The sequence below is a fragment of the Dermochelys coriacea genome, chromosome 25, assembly GCF_009764565.3.
Source record: "Dermochelys coriacea isolate rDerCor1 chromosome 25, rDerCor1.pri.v4, whole genome shotgun sequence".
Classification (NCBI taxonomy): Eukaryota; Metazoa; Chordata; order Testudines; family Dermochelyidae; genus Dermochelys; species Dermochelys coriacea.
Genome location: NC_050092.1, coordinates 10,444,626 through 10,466,639, shown reverse-complemented (window position 1 = coordinate 10,466,639; position 22,014 = coordinate 10,444,626). Strand labels below are relative to the sequence as shown.

The following is a 22,014-nucleotide window of genomic DNA, read 5'->3' as shown; positions in this document are numbered from 1 at the left end:
CCCACCGCGCTCGCGCCAACCTATGGGAGGCTCAGGCCCTGGGCGTGGGGGCGGGGCCGGACGCTGAGGGACTCCAGCTCCCAGCAGCTTTTGCGAGGGAGGCAGGGATTTGTGACTTCACGGAGGGCGGGGGTAGAGGAGGAGATACCGCCCCCTAGGGGAGGCGGGGAGACAGACACTAGGGGGAGAGGCAGTGTGTGAAGGGGATTTGGGCCCGGGAAAGGGAGGGGGAATCAGAGCAAGAACAGGATGGGGGTGGGGAGGAAGAAGGGGACAGGAGCAGTGGGGACTGTGGGGAATTTAGAGGGGCAGGGTCTGAGATGGGATTGGGCTGGGGTTCTGTTTCAACCGGAAAGTAGGGTAGAGCTGATGCATAAACAGGAAATGCTGAAGCAATTGGCTTTGCTGATCATACAACAGGGCTGAGCAGCTTGGCACAATCCATTAGCATCACGCATGTTCTAGGAAAGAATCAGGGTGTATTTCCCATTATAATTTGGCATTGGGCTTGTAGCTGGATAGTATTACGTCCATCACATGCTCCGCAGCAACAAGACTCCTAGTTTACTCCTGTTACAGCCACAGCTGGGCAGCAGAGAACAGAGGAAAGGGGCCCTATACAGCCACTGAGTCTGCTTCCAGAATAGCCTACACACGAAGTGTTCTTGAAACCCCTCAACCTCCTTGCCCAGGAAGGGAACGCAATGAAGCTAACATCAGCATTTGCTGCTGTAAATGAGTTGAGAACGAGCTCAGCTGCAGTGTGATCTGTTATACAGGAGGTCAGACTAGATGATCACCATGGTCTTTTCTCTCACCTTAGAAGCTATGAGTTAGCTGCTTAGAGCACAGAACCCAGAGCCAGGACCCATGGGTTGTATTCCCTGCTCTGCCTCACTCACTAAGGCACCCCGTGCAAGTCAAGAAAGGTGGCCTCTAATTTTGGGTGATCAAATTCTAACCTCAGGGACCTGATTGGCAGAGTTCCTGTTAGAATTGTGGGTGCTTAGCATCTCTGAACAAAATGAAGCCCTAGCATAGGTACTGGAACTAAGGGTGCTGGGGGTGCTTCCTTACCCCCTGGCTTGAAGTGGTTTCCATTATATACAGGCTTTACAGTTTGGTTCAATGACTCAGCACCCCCACTATAAAAACTGTTCCAGCACCCCTAAGCCCTAGATGTTATATACTGGGCATCCAAAATTAGAGGTCTCCTTTCAAAGTCTCCTCCTCTGTTTCTCCCCCTGCTGCCCCTTTCTACAAAATGAGGATGTTTCTTAAATTCACAGGGGCTGCCAGTGTTTTGAAATCCTCACAGAAAGCGTGCTATAAAATGCAGTGTTGCTGACACAAAAGGCTACCATGCAATAAAGAAAGATGTTTACAGCCAAACTAAAAGTTTAAACAGTTTAATGTCCTCTACCAAACAAATCATTGCATGAACAATCATAGATCTAAACTCACAAATAAATAAGGTATGGTCCAACCAGCATCACCTGTTGAAGTAACCGTAGCAAGGTGTATTAGCCCATAAGGGAATTAGAACTTATCCTGTTTTTGCTTCATTATTTGGTGTTTAAATTCCAAACTTACTAGCAAATCTGTAATATATGGCAGTTTTGCTTTATAGATTACCAGTCAGGTATGATCTTTGCTTTTGAGGGTCCAGATTACAGGATGCAGTTTAGTAAATTGCAGTATGATGAAAGACTCTGAATAGCTTAATGCTAATATAAGGTTCTGAAATTCAGCCACTGGCCAACACAGAACTAGCCTCTGCTTTTGATGAAATCTCATTTCTTGACAGATACTTGTCATCTTACCTACTTAACAAAATTACATCATGTAATTAACACTGAAATAGCACTTTAGATCCTCCAAGTGCTGTACTTACTTGTTATGCCTCACCACAACCCTCTGATGAAGGTATTACCCCCATTTTATAGACAGGAAAAACAGAACCTAAGTGACTTGCCCAAAGTTACAAAATATATCAGTGGCAGAGCCAGGACCACAGCTCAGAAGTCCCTAACTCCCAGTCCTGTGCTCAGGCCATACTGGCTCATTTTTAGTTTCTAGCACTGCCCTGGAATTCCTGGGCTTCCCTGGATGTTCCCCAAGCTATAAGCAGAGGTTTACAATAGTTATTGAAAATAAACAGGCATTTTAAAAAGGGAGGTTCTCAGTTCTGGATATACAAGCCAGCAGATCAAATGCTACAGGTGGCTGCCATTTAAAGTGTCCAGGATGGAGTTAGGAGGTGAATAGGAAATTTAAGACAAGCATTCTCTAGTCAAGTAGATCCAGAGCTCTTCAGGCCAGGACAGGAACTGGCAGGCCCACCTTGCTCCCCCTGTGGCCTACTGAATTTCCAGGATTTGGTGTTTCCCCAGAATAATCTGCTCTGTTTGAAGCACTAGGAGAACACAGGGCGTGTTGTCCCCACTTGAGAGCGTCAGTCAATGGGTTTTACTTTTGCAATGAATAGGGCTGTGGCTTTCGTTAGAAACTCTTCCCTGTTCATGGAGGAGCAAATCTTCCTCTCTAGCAATGCTTTATCCATAGTCAAAGCCAAACAGTCTGGTCCCAGCTTGGAACCGGCCTCCAAATAACGGATGGGCACAGAGAAGTCGCTGGCTCCGAGAGCATTTTCCAGAGTGCCCAGGACTGCCTGGCAAACCCTTTTATCCGCCACGCCAGAACCATCATCAAGTACATTGTACAAAGTATCAGCCTTGGCCACAAACTCAAGAAGCACGAAGCAGCTGAGCACCCCATAGCGGAAGACATCAAAAGGCACTGCCTCATGGTCCCGGCACTGTATCTTCCTCAGCAAAGAAGAAACAACCTCTTCAGGGGCTTCCCCATCTTGACAGATCTTCTTGAGCAACTCACTGTAGATTTTGCCATTAACACCTGGCTTCTTCCTTCTGCCCCTAGCACTCAGGCACTCGTAAGCCATGCTGACGTTGTTGTTAAAGGCAGTCCTGCCGTGACACACAATCAAATAATTTGTTAGCAGGCAAGGTTGGGGCTGGTGTGGAGGGGGAAGTTCCAATTTACAGATCCATAGCTAAAGCAACAGCTACCAAAATATAACTGGGTGAAGCTTTCAACAGCCCAGTCCATCTAGACTTCTGGATACATTTTCCAGCCATGCAAGATGAATTATACTGAACAACATTGAGCCCCACACCCACTGTCTGCCAACGTTCCTTCCTCCTTAATCCAGCGCTCTGGACAGCAAAGCAAGGCACGCAGGTTTGCTTACCCTTCAGAGTGGATTATATGAATAGCACTTAAGCTTATCTGGGACCAGGGATAGTTTCCCCTCACACCTGATTTGCAGAGCAACGGTCCCCTGCCCCGCACTTACTGTGCAAGGCTATGGCACCAAGGACAGACTAGTCAAGGATGAGCAGGCCAAAGACATTGCAAACCCCCATTGGCCCTGCTCTCTCAGCAGACTGTAGAGACTGCCACCCCTGGCATGTGCGGACCCCCTTAAATAACCAGAGGGCAGGAAAAGCCCAGTATTAATACAGCCATGAAGACTACAAATCCCATCATGTTTTTTTTCCACCAAATGCATCCGATGAAGTGAGCTGTAGCTCACGAAAGCTTATGCTCTAATAAATTTGTTAGTCTCTAAGGTGCCACAAGTACTCCTTTTCTTTTTGAGAATACAGACTAACACGGCTGCTACTCTGAAACATCATGCATTGGTTACCCTTCAAAGCCGTAGCCTCACAAAGACGACAACTCCCAGAATGCTCTACTCGCCGGCCCAGAGACAGTTATATCGGGCCTGGCTTAAGGCATGCCGGGAGTTGTAGTCTCGCGTTGCACCACCGTCCCCCAGCTCACGCTCCGCACCTGTGTGAATGGTGGGCCAGGCGCACGTACCACAGGGCCCGGACGAGGCGCTGCTGCTGCTGCCCGTGCCGGTCCCCGGCGACACCGCCCTGGGGGCCGCTCAGCACCAGCTTTTCGAAGTAACTGGCCAGGAAGGAGACGGGCTCCTCGGGCCGGGCCTCCAGCACCTTCAGCAGCGCCTCCCGCACCATGGTCGTCACCCCGGCTTGGAGCAGGAAGTCGGCCTCGCTCTCCGGCTCCCGGCCTCCAACTGCCGCCCGAACCGGCTCCACGAACCCGCTCCCGGTCGCCGGGGCCGGAGCTGAGCGCCGCTTCTCGCAGGCCGCCATCTTGCTTGTGGGCTGTGAGGCCACTCGGCCACCATCTTGACTGCGGGCTACCAGTCAGCTGGTGAGGACCCGTCTGTCCGACGTATTACTTGCTCTCAGCCAATCACTGGGTGAAGAAGACCGTTGGTCGCCATCTTGCACCCCTGCAGCCAATCAACCGGCGAGGGAAGCGGGGGGCCGCCGTCTTGCTCAATTCTAAGCCAATCAGAGAAAGCGCTGGAGGTGGCCATCTTGACTGTGGGCAATGAAGCCTGGTCGCCTCCATTTTAGTTCTGGTACCTTCCGTCCCTATGTCCCTGGGACTGTGGTGAACCTTGGCCCCGCACCCCCGGGGTCTACATCCCGCCACACCGCGGAACAGCCTCGGCTACCATAGTTAGAGTGGGCAAATGCCCCTTACCTAGCAACCGGTATCTAAGGACGCTGACCTCTGACCTGGGTTTCTATATCCGGTGCCCTTTGACCTCTTCCCTCACTACGGAAGTCGGGTGGGGGCGTGTGCTCAGGATCTCCTTAGTTAGTGCGGTTCCTGCTCCTGGCCTGGCGTGTGCAGGTAATGCGGGTCCTGTATTGCGGGGCCCGGTGTTTTGGGGCAGGGGACCCCCCCGTGCTCTGGAAGTTCTGGGGTCCCCCTACGGCTTGGGAGGGTGTGTAACAGGCCTGGGCTCAGCCCCCTTCGGCGGGAGCTGTGGGAGAGGGGGGCTGGGCTGGGCTAATGGGGGGGGAGGGCTGAATCCCTCCAACAATTGCATCCTTGGGGCGGGGCTGTAAGGGGAGGGGGCGGGTTACTCCTTCCCGCCCTGGGGCCCGCCCAGACAAAGCCCTTCCACCAGCGGGTAGAGCAAGTGATGGAAGCAGGTGGCCTGGGTTGTTTCCCCAGCTCGGTCACTGTCTGCCTGACCTTTCTTGCCCCGTGTGTATAAGGGGGTAATCTGAGCTAACGGGTGTCCTGAGAGGGCAGGGTACTAGAGGACGGGCAGCGTGTGGTTAATGAGAAAGCATGTGCTCACGCTTCCTCCTCCTGCCTGTGTTCTGCATCCTCTTTCCCAGCTGTTCCTTTGTTTCTCCCACTCCCCCCTTCTTTCGTGATGCCTCCTGCCTTTGGACCAACTCGCTATTCCTGTGCCCTCCTTCAAAGCTGCTTCTGTCATTAAATCTCTAGCACTGATCACTGGAGTTTCTAACAGCCAGAAATGATGCCCCGTAATTGCCTGCGTTAGACTGGAAGGCCCTCAAAGGGGGGACCTTGCCTTCTTTCGTGCTCTGTAAAGTGCAGAGCAAGCGCATACAGTGTTATATAAATCCTTGCTTTGCCAGGTGTGATCTCCAACATCATGGAAGCAGGGAAAAGCTCTCCAAAGTCCCCAGTCAGGAGAAAGCGGAAGCGATCTCAGCGGCTCCTCAGCCGTGCGGCTGTTCCCCTCGAGTTCTACCGCTGCGACATCTGCAAGAAGGACATCAAGCACCTCTCCAACTTCCAGGAGCACCAGCGCATCCACACAGGCGAGCGGCCCTACCACTGTGAGACCTGCCAGAAGAAGTTTATCCGCTGCGCTGACCTCATTAAGCACCGCCTGGTCCACTCGGACAATCGGCCCCACTGCTGCGATGCCTGTGGCAAGCACTTCAAGCTGGCTGGGGACCTGGCCAAGCACAGCAAGGTCCATTCGGACGAGGCGCCCTTCCAGTGCGATGTGTGCGCCAAGCGCTTCAAGCGCACGTCCTGCCTCATCAAGCATCTCCGCATCCACACCGAGGAGAAGCCTTTCAAGTGCTCCCAGTGCAGTAAGAGGTTCAAATGGGAAGCCTCAGTCAAGGAGCATCAGCGCATCCACACAGGCGAGAGGCCTTTCAAATGCGAGCACTGCCCCAAGAGCTTCACCCACTTCTCCACCTTCCTGCAGCACAAGAGAACTCACCAGAACCAGAAGCAGTTCAGCTGCAAATGCTGCTCCAAGTCCTTTAACCACAAGTCCAACCTACTGAAGCACCAGCGCACGGTACATGGCTAGGAGTGTGCACATTCCCGGGTCCTCCTTCCATGCAGCTGTGATCAGTCTAACTTGCTTAGGCTGCCCCAGTCGTGGAGTCTGCCCATACTCTGTGCGAGGCTGGGAATGTGCTGAAACCCAGCACAGAAGCTGGGCCTTACGGAAGGGAGGCAGAACCTTGAGTACGTGTGATAAGGAGCCTGGGGTTTGGAGTAGCTCCAGTGCCATGCTGGTTATAATGGTTCCCGATGACTGGGAAGCTGCAGGCAGTGGCTGTGCACAGATGATATTGGTGCAGTGGTACTCTGGCTTACAGTCTGACCAAAGGTTCCCTTGTGATCCCGCTTCTTAAACGCCCTTCAGGATGGTGACACTTGCCAATTTAATCCAGGACAGAGATCTTCCATATTCCAAGCTCGGATCTGAGCAGAGCGCTGCTAAGCGATGCTGCCATCTGTCCCACAGATGCAGCTGGTCTTTCATACACTACGCTACAAACTGCAGCAGGCGTCTTTGCTTCTGCTGCCTCTGTTTATCCCCCCTACCCCCTCATCTTGGTTTCAGTGATGTAGGAATGTGTCTAGTGCATCTGAGGTTTGGGTGAAGGGCCTGGTGTTCCACCTCCTGGCGGGGGGCTTTTTTCTGACAGGATGCATCTGTATAATCATTGTTCCATGCACTCTTAAGACAAATCCCAAACAGAATGGTTTTCAGGAAGCAGCAGCATAGTCTGTTTGATGGAAAGAGTGTTTCTGTGGCTACTCGGTTACTGTAAATGCTGCCTGCAGCTGCTTTAAATCATGAGCCCGTCAACGTCATGTTTCTTATCATGCACCTACCTCAATGTGGCAGCAGCGCCTTCTGGGTGGAATTCTGTACCATGTCCCTTAAAGGCTTTCGCTGTAATCTGTCACTGTAGTTCAGTTAAACTCATCCACCTTACTGTGTTCTGCAGTGATGGATAGACCTTGCAAGTAAAGAAGGTCCCCACCTCCAAGAATCTTCGATCTAATGCTTTATTCTCCAGGGAGCGAGCGTTGGACCTCTGCTTCCTGACAGAAGAAGGGCTGGAGAGCAAACTTGAGAGAGAAGGAGTGTATGTGAACTGCTGGAGATTTTCCCTCTTTTCCTCCAACATGCACAGCTCCCAAGGAGGAACAGGCTCCAGCCCAATGACAGGATTTAACTGAGTATTTTCTCATGGTCACTAATAAACAAGCTCATAAAGTTAGTTCTACAGAATTGGGCCAGCATAACTCATTCTGCCCGCAAATAGTCAGGGATATGAGAGCTACTAAAGGGGGTTTTAACAAAAGCATCAAAGGAAGACAAAGGATTGCTTGATTCCTACCCAAAGCTATAGCAATGTGGGGATCTGATGACAGCTACAACACAGCTCCTCTGTGCTAGTGGTTTCTGTTGAGGTGTGCATTTGGATGCCAGAGTTAGGACTTTACCAGGGAGGGAAGTGGTCCATTCTTCTGGAACCAAAAGCACTGGTCTGAACCAAATTGCATCAGGGCAGACACAAAGGGGCTTTTTGGCTTCACCAAAAGCACTGAGGTCAGGGAAGGAAATTCCACCATGGGAGTGGCGTACGCCACAGCTGGATTGCCCTTCCAGTGGTCTAGCTATCCCTCCATTAATCATGGCAGAAAAGTGGGGTGTTACCTCTTTAAACCCTGAAGTTTGTAATTTTGGTTTAAAACAGTCTGTGGACTGGCAGGGGGTTCCCAGAAGGCATGGGACTTTTCAGCCACAGTCAGGATAGGCCAAACACTGGCCTTTCAGCTCAGCTGCTCAGGGCAACAGCGCCAGTCGTAACCGTGTGATAGTCCTAGTCCAGTTCCAAATGGATCACACAGAGACTGCCCCACAACATGCCATGGGTTGAGTGAGCTGCCCTCTACCTGTGAGAAGTGGGTTTCGAGGTGGAGTTGGGGTATGTTGGGAGGCTGGTGCTAGGGAAGCTTTTTGGCTGCCTGTTCTCTGAATAAAGTTTTCATTATCCAGTGCTGTTCACTTGAAACAGCAGCCCAGCAAACGTCTCTGATCAGTCTCCCTCCCAGCGGGCAGGGATCAAGTCTCCTCGTAGTGAAAGAAAACTTAAATGGAGCAGCTGGCAGCTGGAGGGTGTTGCCCTTGAATCTGCTCTGTAGCAGCAGAATGGGTCAGCGGCAGTGGCCCATGAGATGTGCCAGCAGCAGGCAGGCTATGCTTTAACAAGAAGCCTGTCAACGAACATGAGGCTACCCGTGGTTGCTGCTTTAAAAGAGCAGTTTGTGCAGAAGCCAGAGGAGGGGCCCTTTGAATAAGTGCAGGGATTTGTGTTTAGTTTTTAAATAAAGGTTGGTGTTTTTTTTTTTTTTTTGCTTGTACATTCTGAACTCAAAGCAACAAACCTTGGCTGCTAATAACTGGGAACATGGCAGCAGCCTGCAGTCTTTTCACCTTAGCTAGGACTTCATCTGCTCTTGAGCTACACAGTGCTGGGCCAGGGCAGTGTTTGGAGGGGAGACCTTTAGGTAACATGTAGGAACTGATGCTGATTTTAGAAGGCAAGAGCACTTCCTGCTGTACCCCACTGTAGCTGCTACGGCTCACAATCAGAGGGACTACAGATCGCTAGGGATTTTTTTTTTTAACTGCACCTATTCTGGTTGCTGAGTACACAAGCTGTGAGGCCTTTGTTAACCCCAGTATCCTAGCTTTGATTCCAACAGGGGTAACTATAGTCTGCTGCATTAATATCCCCTTCCAGCTGGATGTGCAGGAGATCTCCTTTCCTTTAAGTGGGGGTGTGTGGTTGCTGCAGGTGGCAGGTTCCTGAGCAAGTACTGAGTCTGGTATTTGTTCAGTGGAGCTGGGAGGTCAGAGAGTGGAAGGAGACTCTACCCGCCCTTGCTGGGACGTCTGACTTCTGACACACACAGAGAATTTGCCACAGAGCAATGATACTTTTCTGAGAGCAGGGTCTAGAGAGAGGAGTTCTCTGCACAAGGAACAGAGGCAGGAATTTAGTGCTTAATTCCAGACACCCAAGGCCCAAGCTGTCACTTTTCCTGCACTACAGACAACTTTGAGATGTGCTGTAGCCAAGTTCTCTGCAAAGGGATCTTGTCCCTTTCTCCTGTGTCCCCAACCTGCACCTAACCTTACCAGGGAGGGGAGCAGCTCTCTGTTCTGGCTCCCTCTCTGATGTCCTGGCCCCAGCCGCCAGATGTGTGGCAGGTAGCCTGAGTGATAGCTGAGTGCTGCAGCTGCAAGGAAAAACTGGACCAGCTCTGCCATGGCCAATGACCCAGCTGGGCTTTCTGTGCTTCCCCAAGGTGACCTACTTGGCTTCATACAACACCACAGCTTTCCCTGCATGGACAAAGCCAGACTCCCCCTCCTCGCTTGACAGCTGCTTCAGCCACAGTCATCCCTGGCTGAGCACAAATGCTAGGCCTCCTGCAGGAGTAGGAATGTGGGAATACTAACCCTACTAGGCCCAGGGCTGTTACACCCTGCCGGGCAGGAGGAGGACTAAAGCACCTATTGACCGATTAGGATTAAATTGGGCTTGTTTCTGTGATTGCTCTTTTATCTCTGCCCTTGCTTCCCGTGCCCTGACAGGGCTTGAGCTCAGGAAGCAGGAACCCAAGTTCAGAACAGCAGCGTTTGCTCTGGGAAGTTTCCCCAGGGGCCATCAATGGCAGCCCAGGCTCCAGCCTTGGGGATTTCCTTGCTGAGATGGTTACATGTGAACTAGTGGAGAGAGAAGTGCTGCTGTGTCATACGGAACTGAGACCCCAGGCTGATGGGAGAGGCCGGGAGTGTGTGGAGCACAGGTGGCGTGGTTCTGTTTATTGGACTCAGGGAGAACTGGTTTTTCTCGGTAAGATGTTTCTGGGATTCCTCTCTCTCTCTCTCTCGGATCAAGAGAAGCATGCCTTTCCTTCAGCCAGGAGAGCCGTTTTAGAGCCATCAAGTCACCAGCTAATCAGCAAACTGCAATTTGGTGCCTCTTGCAAATTTTGATGGCGCCCATTATACCCAGCTGAAGTCAAAATGCCCACAGGAATATACTCATGGGGTGATTCTGCGAGCAGCTCTGTGCCCTCCCTGCCCCCATCCGTGGGGAATACAAGCATACACGTGGCCCTGCTGCTGCAGGCAAACAGTAGGGCCAGGATAAAGAGAAGCAATACTTGCCAAGGAAATCACTACAGGGAATATGAAAAACAGATCTTTATTAGAGCAGCAGTTCTCACTATATAAACAAACTCAGTGTACACAGCAGGTCTACTGCATTATCAACATTTAATACAGGTTATTTACAAGCAGCCAGCTTGGATAGATTACAGCAGTTGGGAGGAGTTTCTTAGGACATTTTAAATACACAGATAAGGATGGGATGGAAAAATTGAAGTCAGTACGGGGGCTGGCACATGTACAATCTTGGTGTGGAAGGAACCCAGACAGCTGCCCCACAGCCCTCTCCAGAAGGAGTTGCCACCTCATCTCAGAGTGAAAGGCTGGGGCTGCAAAGTATCAGCACAAAGAAACCCAAGGCCTGGAGCTGTAGGAGCAGTACAGAGCTGATAGTTCATCACTGTTGTGCATTTGCTTAAAGTCTCCACTCAGTTCCAAGAGGCTAAGGCTGAGCATATGCTCACCTAATCCCTCCCTAGCCAACCCTTGATGCACCTGGAATCCCCCCTCCCACACACACACTTCTCTTCCTCACCCTCACTGGGAAAACATAACATTCTTGGGAACAAAAACAGGAGCAACTGACCCCAGAGAGTTTGAAATAAGAAGCCACCATCAAAACGAACGAGGCAGATCCAGAAAGGGATTTCAAACCAATCCCACAGGACATGTTACTGGCATCTCCTCAGCCAGAGGCCTCAAGCAAGGCGGGAGTTTTCAGTATACCGTGAAGAGGAAATCCAGTGGTCTCTTTTAGAAATTGCTGTACCCTGATACCTGTGACCAGTTCATCTCCATTGGGAAGATCTTGTCTGAGTCATGTGTTAGTCACACAGGTGTGTCTGTAGGAGCCAAGTCTCAGCACCTGCGTGGACTTTGGACCAAAATGCTCCCATTGAACTTGAAACCAGAGGGAACCATGATGCCAAGGAGTGAAGTGGAGGAAGGAAAGAGACTGATCAACCTACAGTTCTGCTCAGCTCTGCTGGGCAGCTTCCAACTTGGCCATTTACCCAGCTCTCCCAGCAGTGGCCCAAGCATCAGGCAGCTCCTCCACTCCCGTCTCTGGATGGGTGCAGTCCAAGAGGCCTAGCTGGGTCTAATACCAAACTTTCTGTAACAACGGGCAACCTTGTCAGTGGAAAGAGGATGAATGTTCAAAACGAGTCGCGATGGGGCCATAGGCACCTAAATGCTGTTCCCCTTAGGGCTCTTCATGGCCGGTGGGTGGAGTCGTCTCCACAGGCGATGTGACGCAAACGCTGTGACTATCAGGCCCAGGAAAGAGCCTGCCGTCCCGACCGCAATGGCAAAGTCAGTGCTGAAGGTAGCTGCAAAGAAGAGAAGAGAAATTGTCAGTTGCTGTGCTTGAGCCCTTAGGAGGGCTTGGTCTCAACAATCAGCAAGTATAAACATCACAATATGGGTCCCGGTGTCTTAAGCTTCCTTTGACACCAGCGGGTGGTTCTCCAGCCAGCCACCAACAGCTGCATCTTCACATCACTTGGGCCCCCAGGGTCAGTGGCACTGATCAGCAGCCTCAGCAGAGAGGATTTAATGGGCTGTCTAGGCTAACAGGCTCATGCCCAGAGATGGATCCCTCCAGCCCCGGGTTAAGGCACGTGGGCAGGGAAGCTTGCACTGCCGCTGCCCGTGTTGTCCTCGTGCCTGTGGATGGAATTTCAGGGCAACCCAGCAACTTTCCCCAGCCATTATTCACTGTAGCATTCAACAACCAAGAAAAGCGTGTGGCTAAGACACGTGTTATGCTTGGCCCTTGAACACATGCGCTCCGCCTCTCCCCCCACCACTGGTTTTGGTCAGAGGGTCATGCTGACCGGAAACTTTAGTTTGTGTTCTGTTGTTCCCTGTGGGAGTACAGATCGGGGGAGGAAACAAACACAATCACAGGGACGCCGACGCCTCCTTCCTGGGCTGACCTGCACCTCCCCACAGGGACCAACCATGCCTGAATGCAAAGCCCTTGGCAGCCACTCACCAGCAGACACAGCGATGTTCATGCTTGCCACCTGGAGTCTCCTGCTCAGCATGACGCATTGATAAGTCCCTTGGTAGTCGAGACCTACACGGTCAACCGTCAGGGTGGATTTGCCCTTGGACACCTCCTCCTGGTACTGAGACAGCGCCACAGGGGTTTTCACCCACTTGATGGTAACATTCTCACCACACTCTGCCTCGCATATGATCTTCAGGGCTTCCCCGGTGATCCCTTTAGGAGGGACAGGCCTGATCAGAAGGTCGCAGACAGACTCTGTTCTGGGGCTCCGGCCACTAGTGGCTTTCCTGGGCAGGGGGCTCTCTGTGCTAGCCACATCCCCTGTGGATGGATTCTCTGTCGCAAAACTCAAGCCACTGCTGGGGCTCCAGTCTGTTGTGGCTGAGCCTGCACTTGGGTTCTGTGAAGCAGCCCTGGACTCGGTGGCCAGGGTCTCTGTGGTCGCTAGCCAGTGGACAGAGGTGGGTTTGCCACTGGGCTTGTGCGATGTGACAATGAACTCTGGGGTAGGGCCCTCTGCAGAAGTCAGTTCTGTGGCGGAGTTCCTTGTAGTAGCCAAAAGCCCAGTTGTGGGGCTGCAATCAGTAGCAGGGGGCTTCTCTGTAGTAGCCAGAAACTCAGTTCTGGGATTTTCTTGGCCAGTGACTGACTCAGTTGTGGGCTCCTCTGCTACAGCTGTAAACAGAAGGTTTCAATTAGTCTCTTGATGCTTGGCTACAAATACACCATGCCCTTGTCCTTAAGGTGCTGTGGCCCTCTGACCACAGCTGTCACCAAATGATCCTCCATCCCTTGGGAGGGGATTGAAGTGGTTGCTGGCTCCCTCCACACCTCTGAGCCCAGCTCCAGAGATATGGCTGTGTCAGAAACCTCAAGCCCTATCCCCTGCTTTGCTTTCCCCTTCATATATGCCTCAGACCCCACACAGGCACCTTGCATGCCAGCTGTGTGTGGGCTAAAGCGGGATCCTTGGGATTAGGGCCCTAGACAGGGAAGAGGACTAGCACACATGGGGCCTTTCCCTTGATCCCTAATTTCACAGTGTGGGCTAGCAAGAGGACTCAGGAGAAGAGTATCTGGGGCTAGGACAGAGGTGGGCAAACTACGGCCTGCGGACCAAATCTGGCCCACGGGGCCATCTTGCCTGGCCCGGCTAGCCCAAGACCCTGCCCCTGCTGTTCCCCTCCCCCGCAGTTACACCACCGTGCAGGCAGCGGGGCTGCAAGCTCCTGCTGCTCTGAGCGGCATGGTAAGGGGGCAGCGTCAGCGGTGGGGGGGGGTTGGGTAGCGGGTCCCGGGGGGCAGTCAGGGGACAGGGTGTGGATGGATTGGCAAAGGTTCTGCGTGGGGGGTGGTCAGGAGTTGGGGAACAGAGGGGGTTGGATAGAGCATGGGAGTTCCGGGGGGCCTGTCAGGTGGCGGGGGGGTGGATAGGGGGCGGGGCAGCCAGGGGACAGGGGGGTTTAGATGGGGGTGGGGTGCTGGGGCCCGGGCTGTTTGGGGGGCACAGCCTTCCCTACCTGGCCCTCCATACAGTTTCTCACTCAGATATGGCCCTTGGACTAAAAAGGTTGCCCACCTCTGGGCTAGGAGGAAGGATGCATGGGGTGGGATAACAGAATGAATCAAGAAGATCTGGTGGGGTAAAGGGGAGGTGTCAGGATCTGAGAGGAAGCGGTGCATCTGGAGAGCTAGAAGGGTTTAGCAAAAGGTCCTCACATGGGTGGATTCAGGCCCATTCAGCTTGGCGCTACCCTGGTTCCCATGCTGCCTAGGGCATCACAGACCACACAGAGTTCATATTAGCAGCATGGAATCAGGAGCTTTTTTCACCCCCAGCAGACAAGTATTGCAAGTGACATGGGGAAATGGCTGTGGCAAGAGAAGTTGCACACCCACCATGCTAAGATTCCTAGCTCAAGTATCCAAAACTTACCTTTTGTGCTCACAGTCACCGCTGTGTCCTGGTGTAAACGCCTCTCTGACGGCAAGAGGAGCACCACCTCACATCTGAACTCCGTGCCCTCTGTCACCATCTCCCCTGGGACCTCCAGCTCAGAGTCATAACTGAACAGCTCCTCGTCATCAGCCGCTTCTTCAGGTTCTGGGCTCTCCAGTCTCTGGTCCCCCCGATACCAGCTCAGAGTCAAGGAGCTGGGTGGGTACACCTTGCTAATAGAGCAGCGGAGATGGGCTGGCTGCCCAGCCACCAGCTGCTTTGGTTGGGTTTCCAGCTGCAATGTATCTGGAAGAGCTGAGAAAAGAATGGCACATGAGGAACGGGCTTCCTAGCTACATCACCTACCATGGAACAGGGCACCCAGGGGGATCAGGGCTGGGAGTGGCCAATGCTTGCAAGTCACTTGCCCCTTCTGAGGATCCCACCCGCTGCTGTCAGGTGTGAAGTGCATGTGCTGTCAGGTGTGGCATCTGCAGAGACTGCATGCAGAGGGGAGTGAGTGGGATGCAATTAATTCCTGCCCTCTTCCCCTAACGATTCATCACAGAGATCAGTCCTGGGAACGGTGGCCAATTTCTGATCCACTCTAGGAGCCACAAAAACTACATTCCTGGCCCATTTATACCATAGCCACATCTGCCAGAGGATGTCCATGCAGTGGGGAGTGCCCTTCAAGTCAGACCTTAAACCCCAGGGCCTGATTTTCAGAGGGGCTGGGTACCAGCAGCTCCCATTGCCTCCAGTGGCTGCTGTGGGTGCCCCTCACCTCTGAGAGCCAGGCCTCCTGATCTCAACTGCTCTCTTGCCCTGGTTTGTGGCCATCCTCCACCCCAGAAGGGGCTGCATTTTAGTGATCAATTCTCATGCTTCTGGACATAAACTGATCATCGGCTGGTCCAGAAAGAATCCTAAGGTACAGGATGGCATAATGAGATGTGTTATGAAGGCTTGATACCTTCCTCAAAATATTCTGCCTTGGTCAGTGTCGTGATACCAGCAGAGATGGACCATTGGGCTGTTCTAGTGTGGCAGTTCCAATGTTAACTGGATTCTGTGAAGTGAGGAGGGTGGGAGATTGGAGGCCTGGTCCTATATCATCTGCAAAGGGACAGTCATTCAAGCGCCCCTTATCTGAAGTTTGTTGCAAATAGCTCTGGAGGCAACACGAACTGAAAGGGATGCATGGGGAAGTGGTTTTCTTTCATTCTGAAGTCTTTGTGATTTGGCAGCACTTTTCGTGCAGGGTTAGTTTGGCTGGTTCCCCAGCATGGTCGGTCAGTTCCTCTTGTTTGCCTGGGTCAGAAAAACACCAGGCCAATGTGACGGTAAAACCTCTAGGTTTCAATTGGACTGTGTCCCCTTTGGGCTACAGTGTGTTTGGAGTCTAGACTGTCATGCAGCTGGTGGGTCACTGCATCGACCTAGGGCACTTACAGTACACTTGCAGGTTGGTCGATCCCTGGTAGGACTTCCCTTGGCAGTTCCCAATGCAGAACTTTGTGCCCTCCATGGTTGTGGCAGCATTGGTGATGAGAAGGAGGGTATAGGTGGGGGTGGAGATGATGTTCCCCAGGTTGGTGTCCAGCCCCTTCCACTGGGGCTTTCCATCTGGACAGTCCAAGGAGCAGTTCAACTGAATGGATCCTCCAATCTCGACCAGCGGCTCCAGGGGCAGCACGGTCAGCTGACCTGGGTGGAGAGGAGGGAAGGGGGAAAGCAGCAAGTGGAGAAAACAAGGATCATTCAGAGACGTGTAGTAAATACCCAGCGCTAGCTAAGGCAGCTGTTTCCAATAGAAAGAGCAGCACAGACATGGTGAGATTTTGAGTTCAGTGTTCTGATTTCTGAGCCGCTAGGTGCACTCAGGTCACCTCCACAATCAAGAGGGCTGGCAACTTTTCTTGTTTTGTTTTTAAAAGCTGAGATGCTCCCATAATCACAGGACTCCTGGAACTGGGGCTTTTTAGAAAACACCAAATATCACATGACTTGCCATAAAATGGGAAGGGTCGGTAACACTGCAGATGTAGCAGATATGAAGTGAAATTCTGGCCCCAGTGAAGTTAAGGGTAATTTTGCCATGATCTTCAAAAGAGACAGAATGTCTCCCTTTCACTCTACTTCCCCTCTTTGCGTCGGGACCTCAGAAACAAAACTGCACGCAAACTTTTAAAAATCCCCTCAGACTTTCCAGAAGAGCAAGTGTTTGGTTCCTGGGTTGGTGGCTCAGATTCCCCCTCCCCACAACTGTCATGCAATGCAGTGACAGGTTTCTTCCAATTCAGAGGTGGCAGCATTTCAGTGCTGATCCATGGGATCCTTCAGGGAGGAAAGATGCTGCTACAGTGGAAGGAATGTTATTTAACTGCAAACATTTCCAAGGGATGAGATTTTCCCTGTAACACAGCCTGGGTTTAATTTCATCTGAGTCTCTACTTCCCACAAAGATTTTACAAGTGGTTCTTAAAAAATAAGGCCAAATGCCCATCATCCTCCACTGGTTAACCTCCTGCTGCTGCTGCTCTCCTGGGAGCCAGGCAGCCAGCAGAAAGTAGGAACAGGCTGCCAATCAGAGGTGAGCCATACAAATCCCACATTCTGGTTACTGTGTTTAAAGACAAAGCACTAAATACTTTATTTTAATTCAATCCAGATTATTTTAACCTTGGTTGGTCAAAGTAAGAAAATGACACATGTATTTAAAAATGTTTTTTGTTACAAAACCACTACAAATATTAAAGGAGAGAATGCAGAGGGATACCTACAGAAACAGGAGCTTGCATGACTGACTTGGATTGAATTTGTACATCACACTAGAGACTTTCATCTCAAGGTGCCCTGCTGCCAACACTGCTGAAATGCAGCCACCTCTGGGGTGCACAGCAAACAGCGCGGAAATTTTGACAAAGGACTAATCTCGACTGTTCTGAAAACAACCCAAGGATCTGTAGTGGCTGCGCAAAGACCAAGAGGGCAGCAGCTTGCTTTTTAATGACTCATTGAGTGGCGCAAAAAAAAGAACAGGAGTACTTGTGGCACCTTAGAGACTAACAAATTTATTTGAGCATAAGCTCATAGTTTCCCATTTTCCCCAGCAGGCTGTCAACTCATGTACTATCTCGGCCAGACCCTCAGCTGGAGTAAATTGACCCAGCTCTTTGAAGCCACTGGAGTGACAGTGATTTACACCAGCTGGGGATCTGGCTTTAACTCTCTGCAAAGGCAGTTCCCAAATTGTTGTCCGTGCAGCACTGGTGGTCTGTGTTGCACTTGCTGCTGGTTACAGGGTTCTGATTTCCAGCTGCTCGATGGCATCACAAATCAACTAAAATACCCCCAAGGCATGATGGTCAGAGGTGCTGATTGCCTTCAGTTCCCATAACTTCAGTTGAAGGGGTGGGTACTCAACACCCTAAGTCAGCTCCTAAATGCTTCCCTAACATTCATTTTCAATGCAGGTAATTGCTGCAGTGTCCCTGTGCTAACTCAACGATGAAGAACGGGCGGAGGCAGGACCGCAGGTGATCATGAATGGGAGAGGTGGTGCAGGCAACGGCACATGGGAAGGAAGAGGGCCCATGAAACCAGCTGTCTATTACAACGTGGTGCACCCTATGAAAATATGAGTGCCCCTGCTCTACAGCACTCTGGGATGCTGTTTGTATGAAGGATTGTCTCCAAAGGAAAACTGTGCAATAAAGCCATCTTATTGCCTCTAAAAGTACGCCACCACTGGCCCCGAATGTAGCAGCAACACTGTGGTAGCTGTCGGCACTGTTACAAGAGTATTTAGTTTCAAGAGCGCTTGGCAGCCTTGTGTGCTCATGTCTCATGCCACTGATGCTGCGTAGACCTGTCTATGGGCCAGTATACATCTGCTGATGTAGAAATTAGGCTCTGAGCTATTTGTATTGTTTTAAGAGCTAAAATAAACATTCTCTGAGATTCAGATGTGTCGACATTTTATAACCCTGTTAATTTCATTTGAGAGGGAGCCAAAGTCTGGGGACAAACTGATGTGTTTTTTCCCCTCCCGTTCTGAGCTAGTTTTAACAATGTTTAAGTTTGGAGAAAAAATGAATCAGTGACTTACAGATCCATGTGCAGTGGAGGTTCGCGGAGAGGGGGCATCAGAAAGGAAGTGGGATTATTGTTTATATTACCAGAGTGCCCAGGCCCCTGATAATGAACCAGGACCCCACTGTGCCAGGCACTGTATAACCACAGAAGAAAACACAGACCCATGTGTACCCAACGATGGAGACAGCTCTGTTAACAGAGTCCCCTCCTGAGCCCCCCGAGGCTAGCACAGCCAATCCAAACTGGGCACAGAGCATCAAACATGGATCACATCTGGACAGAGCCGCAGCTGCTCACCCGAACGCACCAGGCAGTAGAGCTGATACCGTTGGCAGAGCAGTTGTGTAGCGTACAGCAAAGAGGGAAAAACTTCAAAGCAGCAGCCAGGACCAGCATGGAGAAATAGCTGAAAAGAATAGCTCAGCCCTTTGCGAAGGCAGGGAACCCCCAATCCCTCCAGCCCAGAGAGAGCCTCAGGTCTGCTGTGGTCTCCAGGGAACTTACCGCTGCAAGCCCAGCCCAGACTGAGGAGCAGGAGGAGAGGAGTTGGCTCCATGGAAATGTTTTCACTCCAGCTAATCTCTTCTCTGACAGAGATCTGTAGGCAGCTGTTTCTTAAAAAACACCAACCAGCTGGATGGACTCTGCCTGGGGCTGATCTCTTTCTGCCTAGAAGTCCCATTGTCACACACCTCTTAAAGACTTGGGTAGGAACCGCCCCCGATAGTAAGCACCATCCGTCATGACCCTGCTGGTCAGCTGGGAATTTCCAGTGGGAAATTTTAGCCTTATGGTAAAAGTGGCTTTAACCCCTAAATACCTGGCTCCACAGGCTAAGGATCCTGTTCTGCAAAGACACCCCCAAAATCACAACCGCCTCCTACAAGGGAAAGAAATGCAAACCTGCCTGGGTTGGATGGGTGAATTACAGGACATTGGAAGATGCCTTGTGTCTCCCAAATAAGCACCTTGACCCTATAAACATCTCCATACAAACCCTGTCCATACAATGAACCCCCTATGTGACACCCACTCCTCCCACAACTATGTTACTCCCCTCCCCTTTCAATACATGTCTATGCATTTACTCAATGTTTTACCCCACTCCCGAACACACTGTCCTTTATATGCTCTCTTCCACCCCCTCCTGCCACAGACATTTACACCCCTGCATACAGAGACATGGGCGTACACTGAGGGGATGAAAATCCTGGCCATGGAGTGGACTGGGCCCTGTGCTGGGAGTCAGGAGACCTAGGGCCTATGCCCTGCTTTGCCAGTGACCACAGGCAAGTCACGTCCCCTCACTGTGCCTCAGTTTCTCCATCTGTAAAATGGGGCAATGGTAAAGCTCTTTGAGATCTATAGATGAAAAGCCCTCAGAATTATTAATAAATTCTCTGATCTGAAATGCTTGTGTGTCTAAAGAGCAGACAGTCCCCTTTCCCCCAGCTACCTCAATTTCACAAGAGCACTGGGTTCCTCAAGACTTCAGTGACACTGAGGTGTACCTATAATCAATAGCCAGACATTTATTGAAACCCAGCCACTCAAAGAACCATGGGCGCTCATAATTGGGTTACAGACGGTACACCCAGGAATTGCTTTGCCCAGCCCTGAAATGCAGATACCTCTGGGGAAGAATACATCAGTACTGCACAAATCAGTTATGGACAGACTGTAGAGAACATGTCCAGCTCATTACAAATCAATGGGATAAGGGGTGAGCCCTTAAAACAAGGGACAGCAGGTCACCCGTAAGCTCCTTCTGCAGGTGGTGTTTGGGGAGGCAGGATGTAGGAATTCAGCCCAAGACCCTAGGGGATGAAACCCCTTTGTCTAAGTATCTGGAAGCCATGTTCACGGTTGCTCCCACTTCTGAGCCCAGGAGATGAGTCCTTGGAGGATCTCTTCCCCAGACACAAGCGCCCTCGTTGTTCCAGGAGCGCCAGGGGACAGCAGGAAACAGACTGGTTGCTTTTCCGGTTTTCAGTCAATTCTCAGCAACATAAGGAAGGGAGACCCAGAATCTCCCCCAGTCAATCCTATCCCCGCAGTAAAGAGATGGAAGGGAGAGCCCAGGGATGGAAGCCTGGCCCCACTGAAGTCAGTAGGGGTTTTGCCATGGCCTTCAGTGAGGATAGAATTTCTCACCAACTGAGGAGGACCAGGTGAAACGAGTGAAATCGGGGGGCTTCAGAGAACGGGTATTGGCCAGGAAGGGACAGAGCACCAGATATGCTTAGGAGGAAGCACAAGGCCACGTGTTAACTCTTTGCAAGAAGAGAGCGTGCCTTTTAAGTGGCACTCAAAAAGTATCTGCCAGTAACAAGCTGGGGTTTGAGTCCTGTGGCTCAGCAAGGGTTAAAGCAGCAAGGCAAAGAGCAGTTCAGTCAGTGGGAGTTTACACAGCTACGCTCCCTATGTTCTCCACAGTTAACTTGTACCAGCTTGTCCCAGACACTGGGAAGAATGTGATCTGCAAAGTCTTCCAAATAACGTCCCGGTTCCCAGCAAATATTTCCTTGTCAGTTTCACAGAGGAAGTTCTGAGACTGTCTAGGCCCTGCAACACTGTAATTTTATATATAAACAAAACTGGGGGTCAGAGATAAGGTTCCACGAAAGTAATCTTCTTGATGCAGCCTTAATTTAAAGAGCTGCTCTTGCACCTTCAGACGGTCACGCCCGGCCCCCAAATGCAAGCCAGCCCGTTCTGCTCCTGCTGCTGGCATCCATCTAAATCCTGACAGAAAAGCTACTAGCACAGAACAGCAGTGAGAGTCAAATTAAATAATAGTTCTTATGGGGGCTGGTCCTGTGGCTAGGGCACCAGATTAGGAGCAAGGACACCCGAGTTCCATTCCCAGCTTTTTCACGGATGTGTTGCGTGACCGTAGGCCAGTCACGTTCCCTTTTCCGTGCCTGTGTATCCCCGTCTGTCAAATAAACTAACTGGTCTTTGTGACCTACAGAAGAATTCTAAACACATAGGAAGGATTAATATTTGTAGGGAGGCTGTACTGTCCAACTGATGCAGAAATCATCAAGCGAACCTGAAGATTCATTCCCACAGAGCAGCATTGTGGGGACAGAGGTCTACAGGCCCGATTCAAAAAGATCTCTTCCTCTGAGGCTGAAAACAAGAGTCCAAAAGGTCTGGTAGGTCCCATCAAGTCCATCCCCCCGGCCAACACACGATTGCACCCTACTTTCTATCTTTCACCATCTTTGCTCGTTCTAGTTTTAAATGGGCCCAGAACTGGAAGCAGGGGTGGGCACAAGATTCTGATGCACCTTAAAGGTCCCCTAGACCTTCTGAAGTGGGAACTATTTTCACCCAATCTATCGTCCCAGAGTTGCCAACTCTAATGGGTTTAATCACAAGTCTTGCAATATTAGGCTTTTTTATGTAAAACCACAATTCCTGGAGTCATGATAGGATCTGAACCATCATAATAAATAGTTGAGTTTCTAGAGCTCAGGGTTGCGGACAAAAGCTTGAAGATGGGACCCGAGTGTGACCTAAAGGCTTAGAAACTAGAGGGCAAATAAAAATACCCTA

General features: G+C 51.1%; 3 protein-coding genes across 4 annotated transcripts; 1 reads left to right on the top strand and 2 right to left on the bottom strand.

Annotated features, from left to right (window-relative positions):
- Positions 1 to 1,393: 1,393 nt before the first annotated feature.
- Positions 1,394 to 4,260, bottom strand: TPGS1 (tubulin polyglutamylase complex subunit 1). Of its 2 annotated transcripts, none has more exons than XM_038383620.2 (2): positions 3,907 to 4,260; positions 1,394 to 2,987 (listed from the first exon to the last, which is right to left on the bottom strand). In XM_038383620.2, the coding sequence occupies exons 1-2, from the start codon at positions 4,203 to 4,205 to the stop codon at positions 2,456 to 2,458; spliced, it is 831 nt and encodes a 276-aa protein (XP_038239548.1). In that variant the 5' UTR covers positions 4,206 to 4,260; the 3' UTR covers positions 1,394 to 2,455. The 2 variants fall into 2 exon arrangements, with proteins under 2 accessions (XP_038239548.1, XP_038239547.1); XM_038383619.2 differs by having other exon boundaries at positions 3,877 to 4,258.
- Positions 4,261 to 4,615: 355 nt separating this feature from the next.
- Positions 4,616 to 6,804, top strand: LOC119848184 (zinc finger protein 676-like). Its single transcript, XM_038383622.2, has 2 exons — positions 4,616 to 4,758; positions 5,523 to 6,804. The coding sequence occupies exon 2, from the start codon at positions 5,540 to 5,542 to the stop codon at positions 6,215 to 6,217; it is 678 nt and encodes a 225-aa protein (XP_038239550.1). The 5' UTR covers positions 4,616 to 4,758; positions 5,523 to 5,539; the 3' UTR covers positions 6,218 to 6,804.
- Positions 6,805 to 10,418: 3,614 nt separating this feature from the next.
- Positions 10,419 to 19,427, bottom strand: MADCAM1 (mucosal vascular addressin cell adhesion molecule 1). Its single transcript, XM_038383618.2, has 5 exons — positions 18,955 to 19,427; positions 15,805 to 16,059; positions 14,347 to 14,664; positions 12,393 to 13,085; positions 10,419 to 11,724 (listed from the first exon to the last, which is right to left on the bottom strand). The coding sequence occupies exons 1-5, from the start codon at positions 19,130 to 19,132 to the stop codon at positions 11,582 to 11,584; spliced, it is 1,587 nt and encodes a 528-aa protein (XP_038239546.2). The 5' UTR covers positions 19,133 to 19,427; the 3' UTR covers positions 10,419 to 11,581.
- Positions 19,428 to 22,014: the final 2,587 nt, after the last annotated feature.

Excerpts from the sequence above, each read along its gene's own strand:
- TPGS1 (XM_038383619.2), bottom strand. The coding sequence starts at position 4,205 with ATGGCGGCCTGCGAGAAGCGGCGCTCAGCTCCGGCCCCGGCGACCGGG. Across the intron at positions 2,988-3,876 it reads CTGGCCCACCATTCACACAG|GACTGCCTTTAACAACAACG; the intron begins GTGCGGAGCGTG and ends GTGTCACGGCAG.
- LOC119848184 (XM_038383622.2), top strand. The coding sequence starts at position 5,540 with ATGGAAGCAGGGAAAAGCTCTCCAAAGTCCCCAGTCAGGAGAAAGCGG.
- MADCAM1 (XM_038383618.2), bottom strand. The coding sequence starts at position 19,132 with ATGGGACTTCTAGGCAGAAAGAGATCAGCCCCAGGCAGAGTCCATCCA. Across the intron at positions 16,060-18,954 it reads TCTGGGCTGGGCTTGCAGCG|GTCAGCTGACCGTGCTGCCC; the intron begins GTAAGTTCCCTG and ends CTCTCCACCCAG. Across the intron at positions 11,725-12,392 it reads GAACATCGCTGTGTCTGCTG|CTACCTTCAGCACTGACTTT; the intron begins GTGAGTGGCTGC and ends TCTTCTTTGCAG.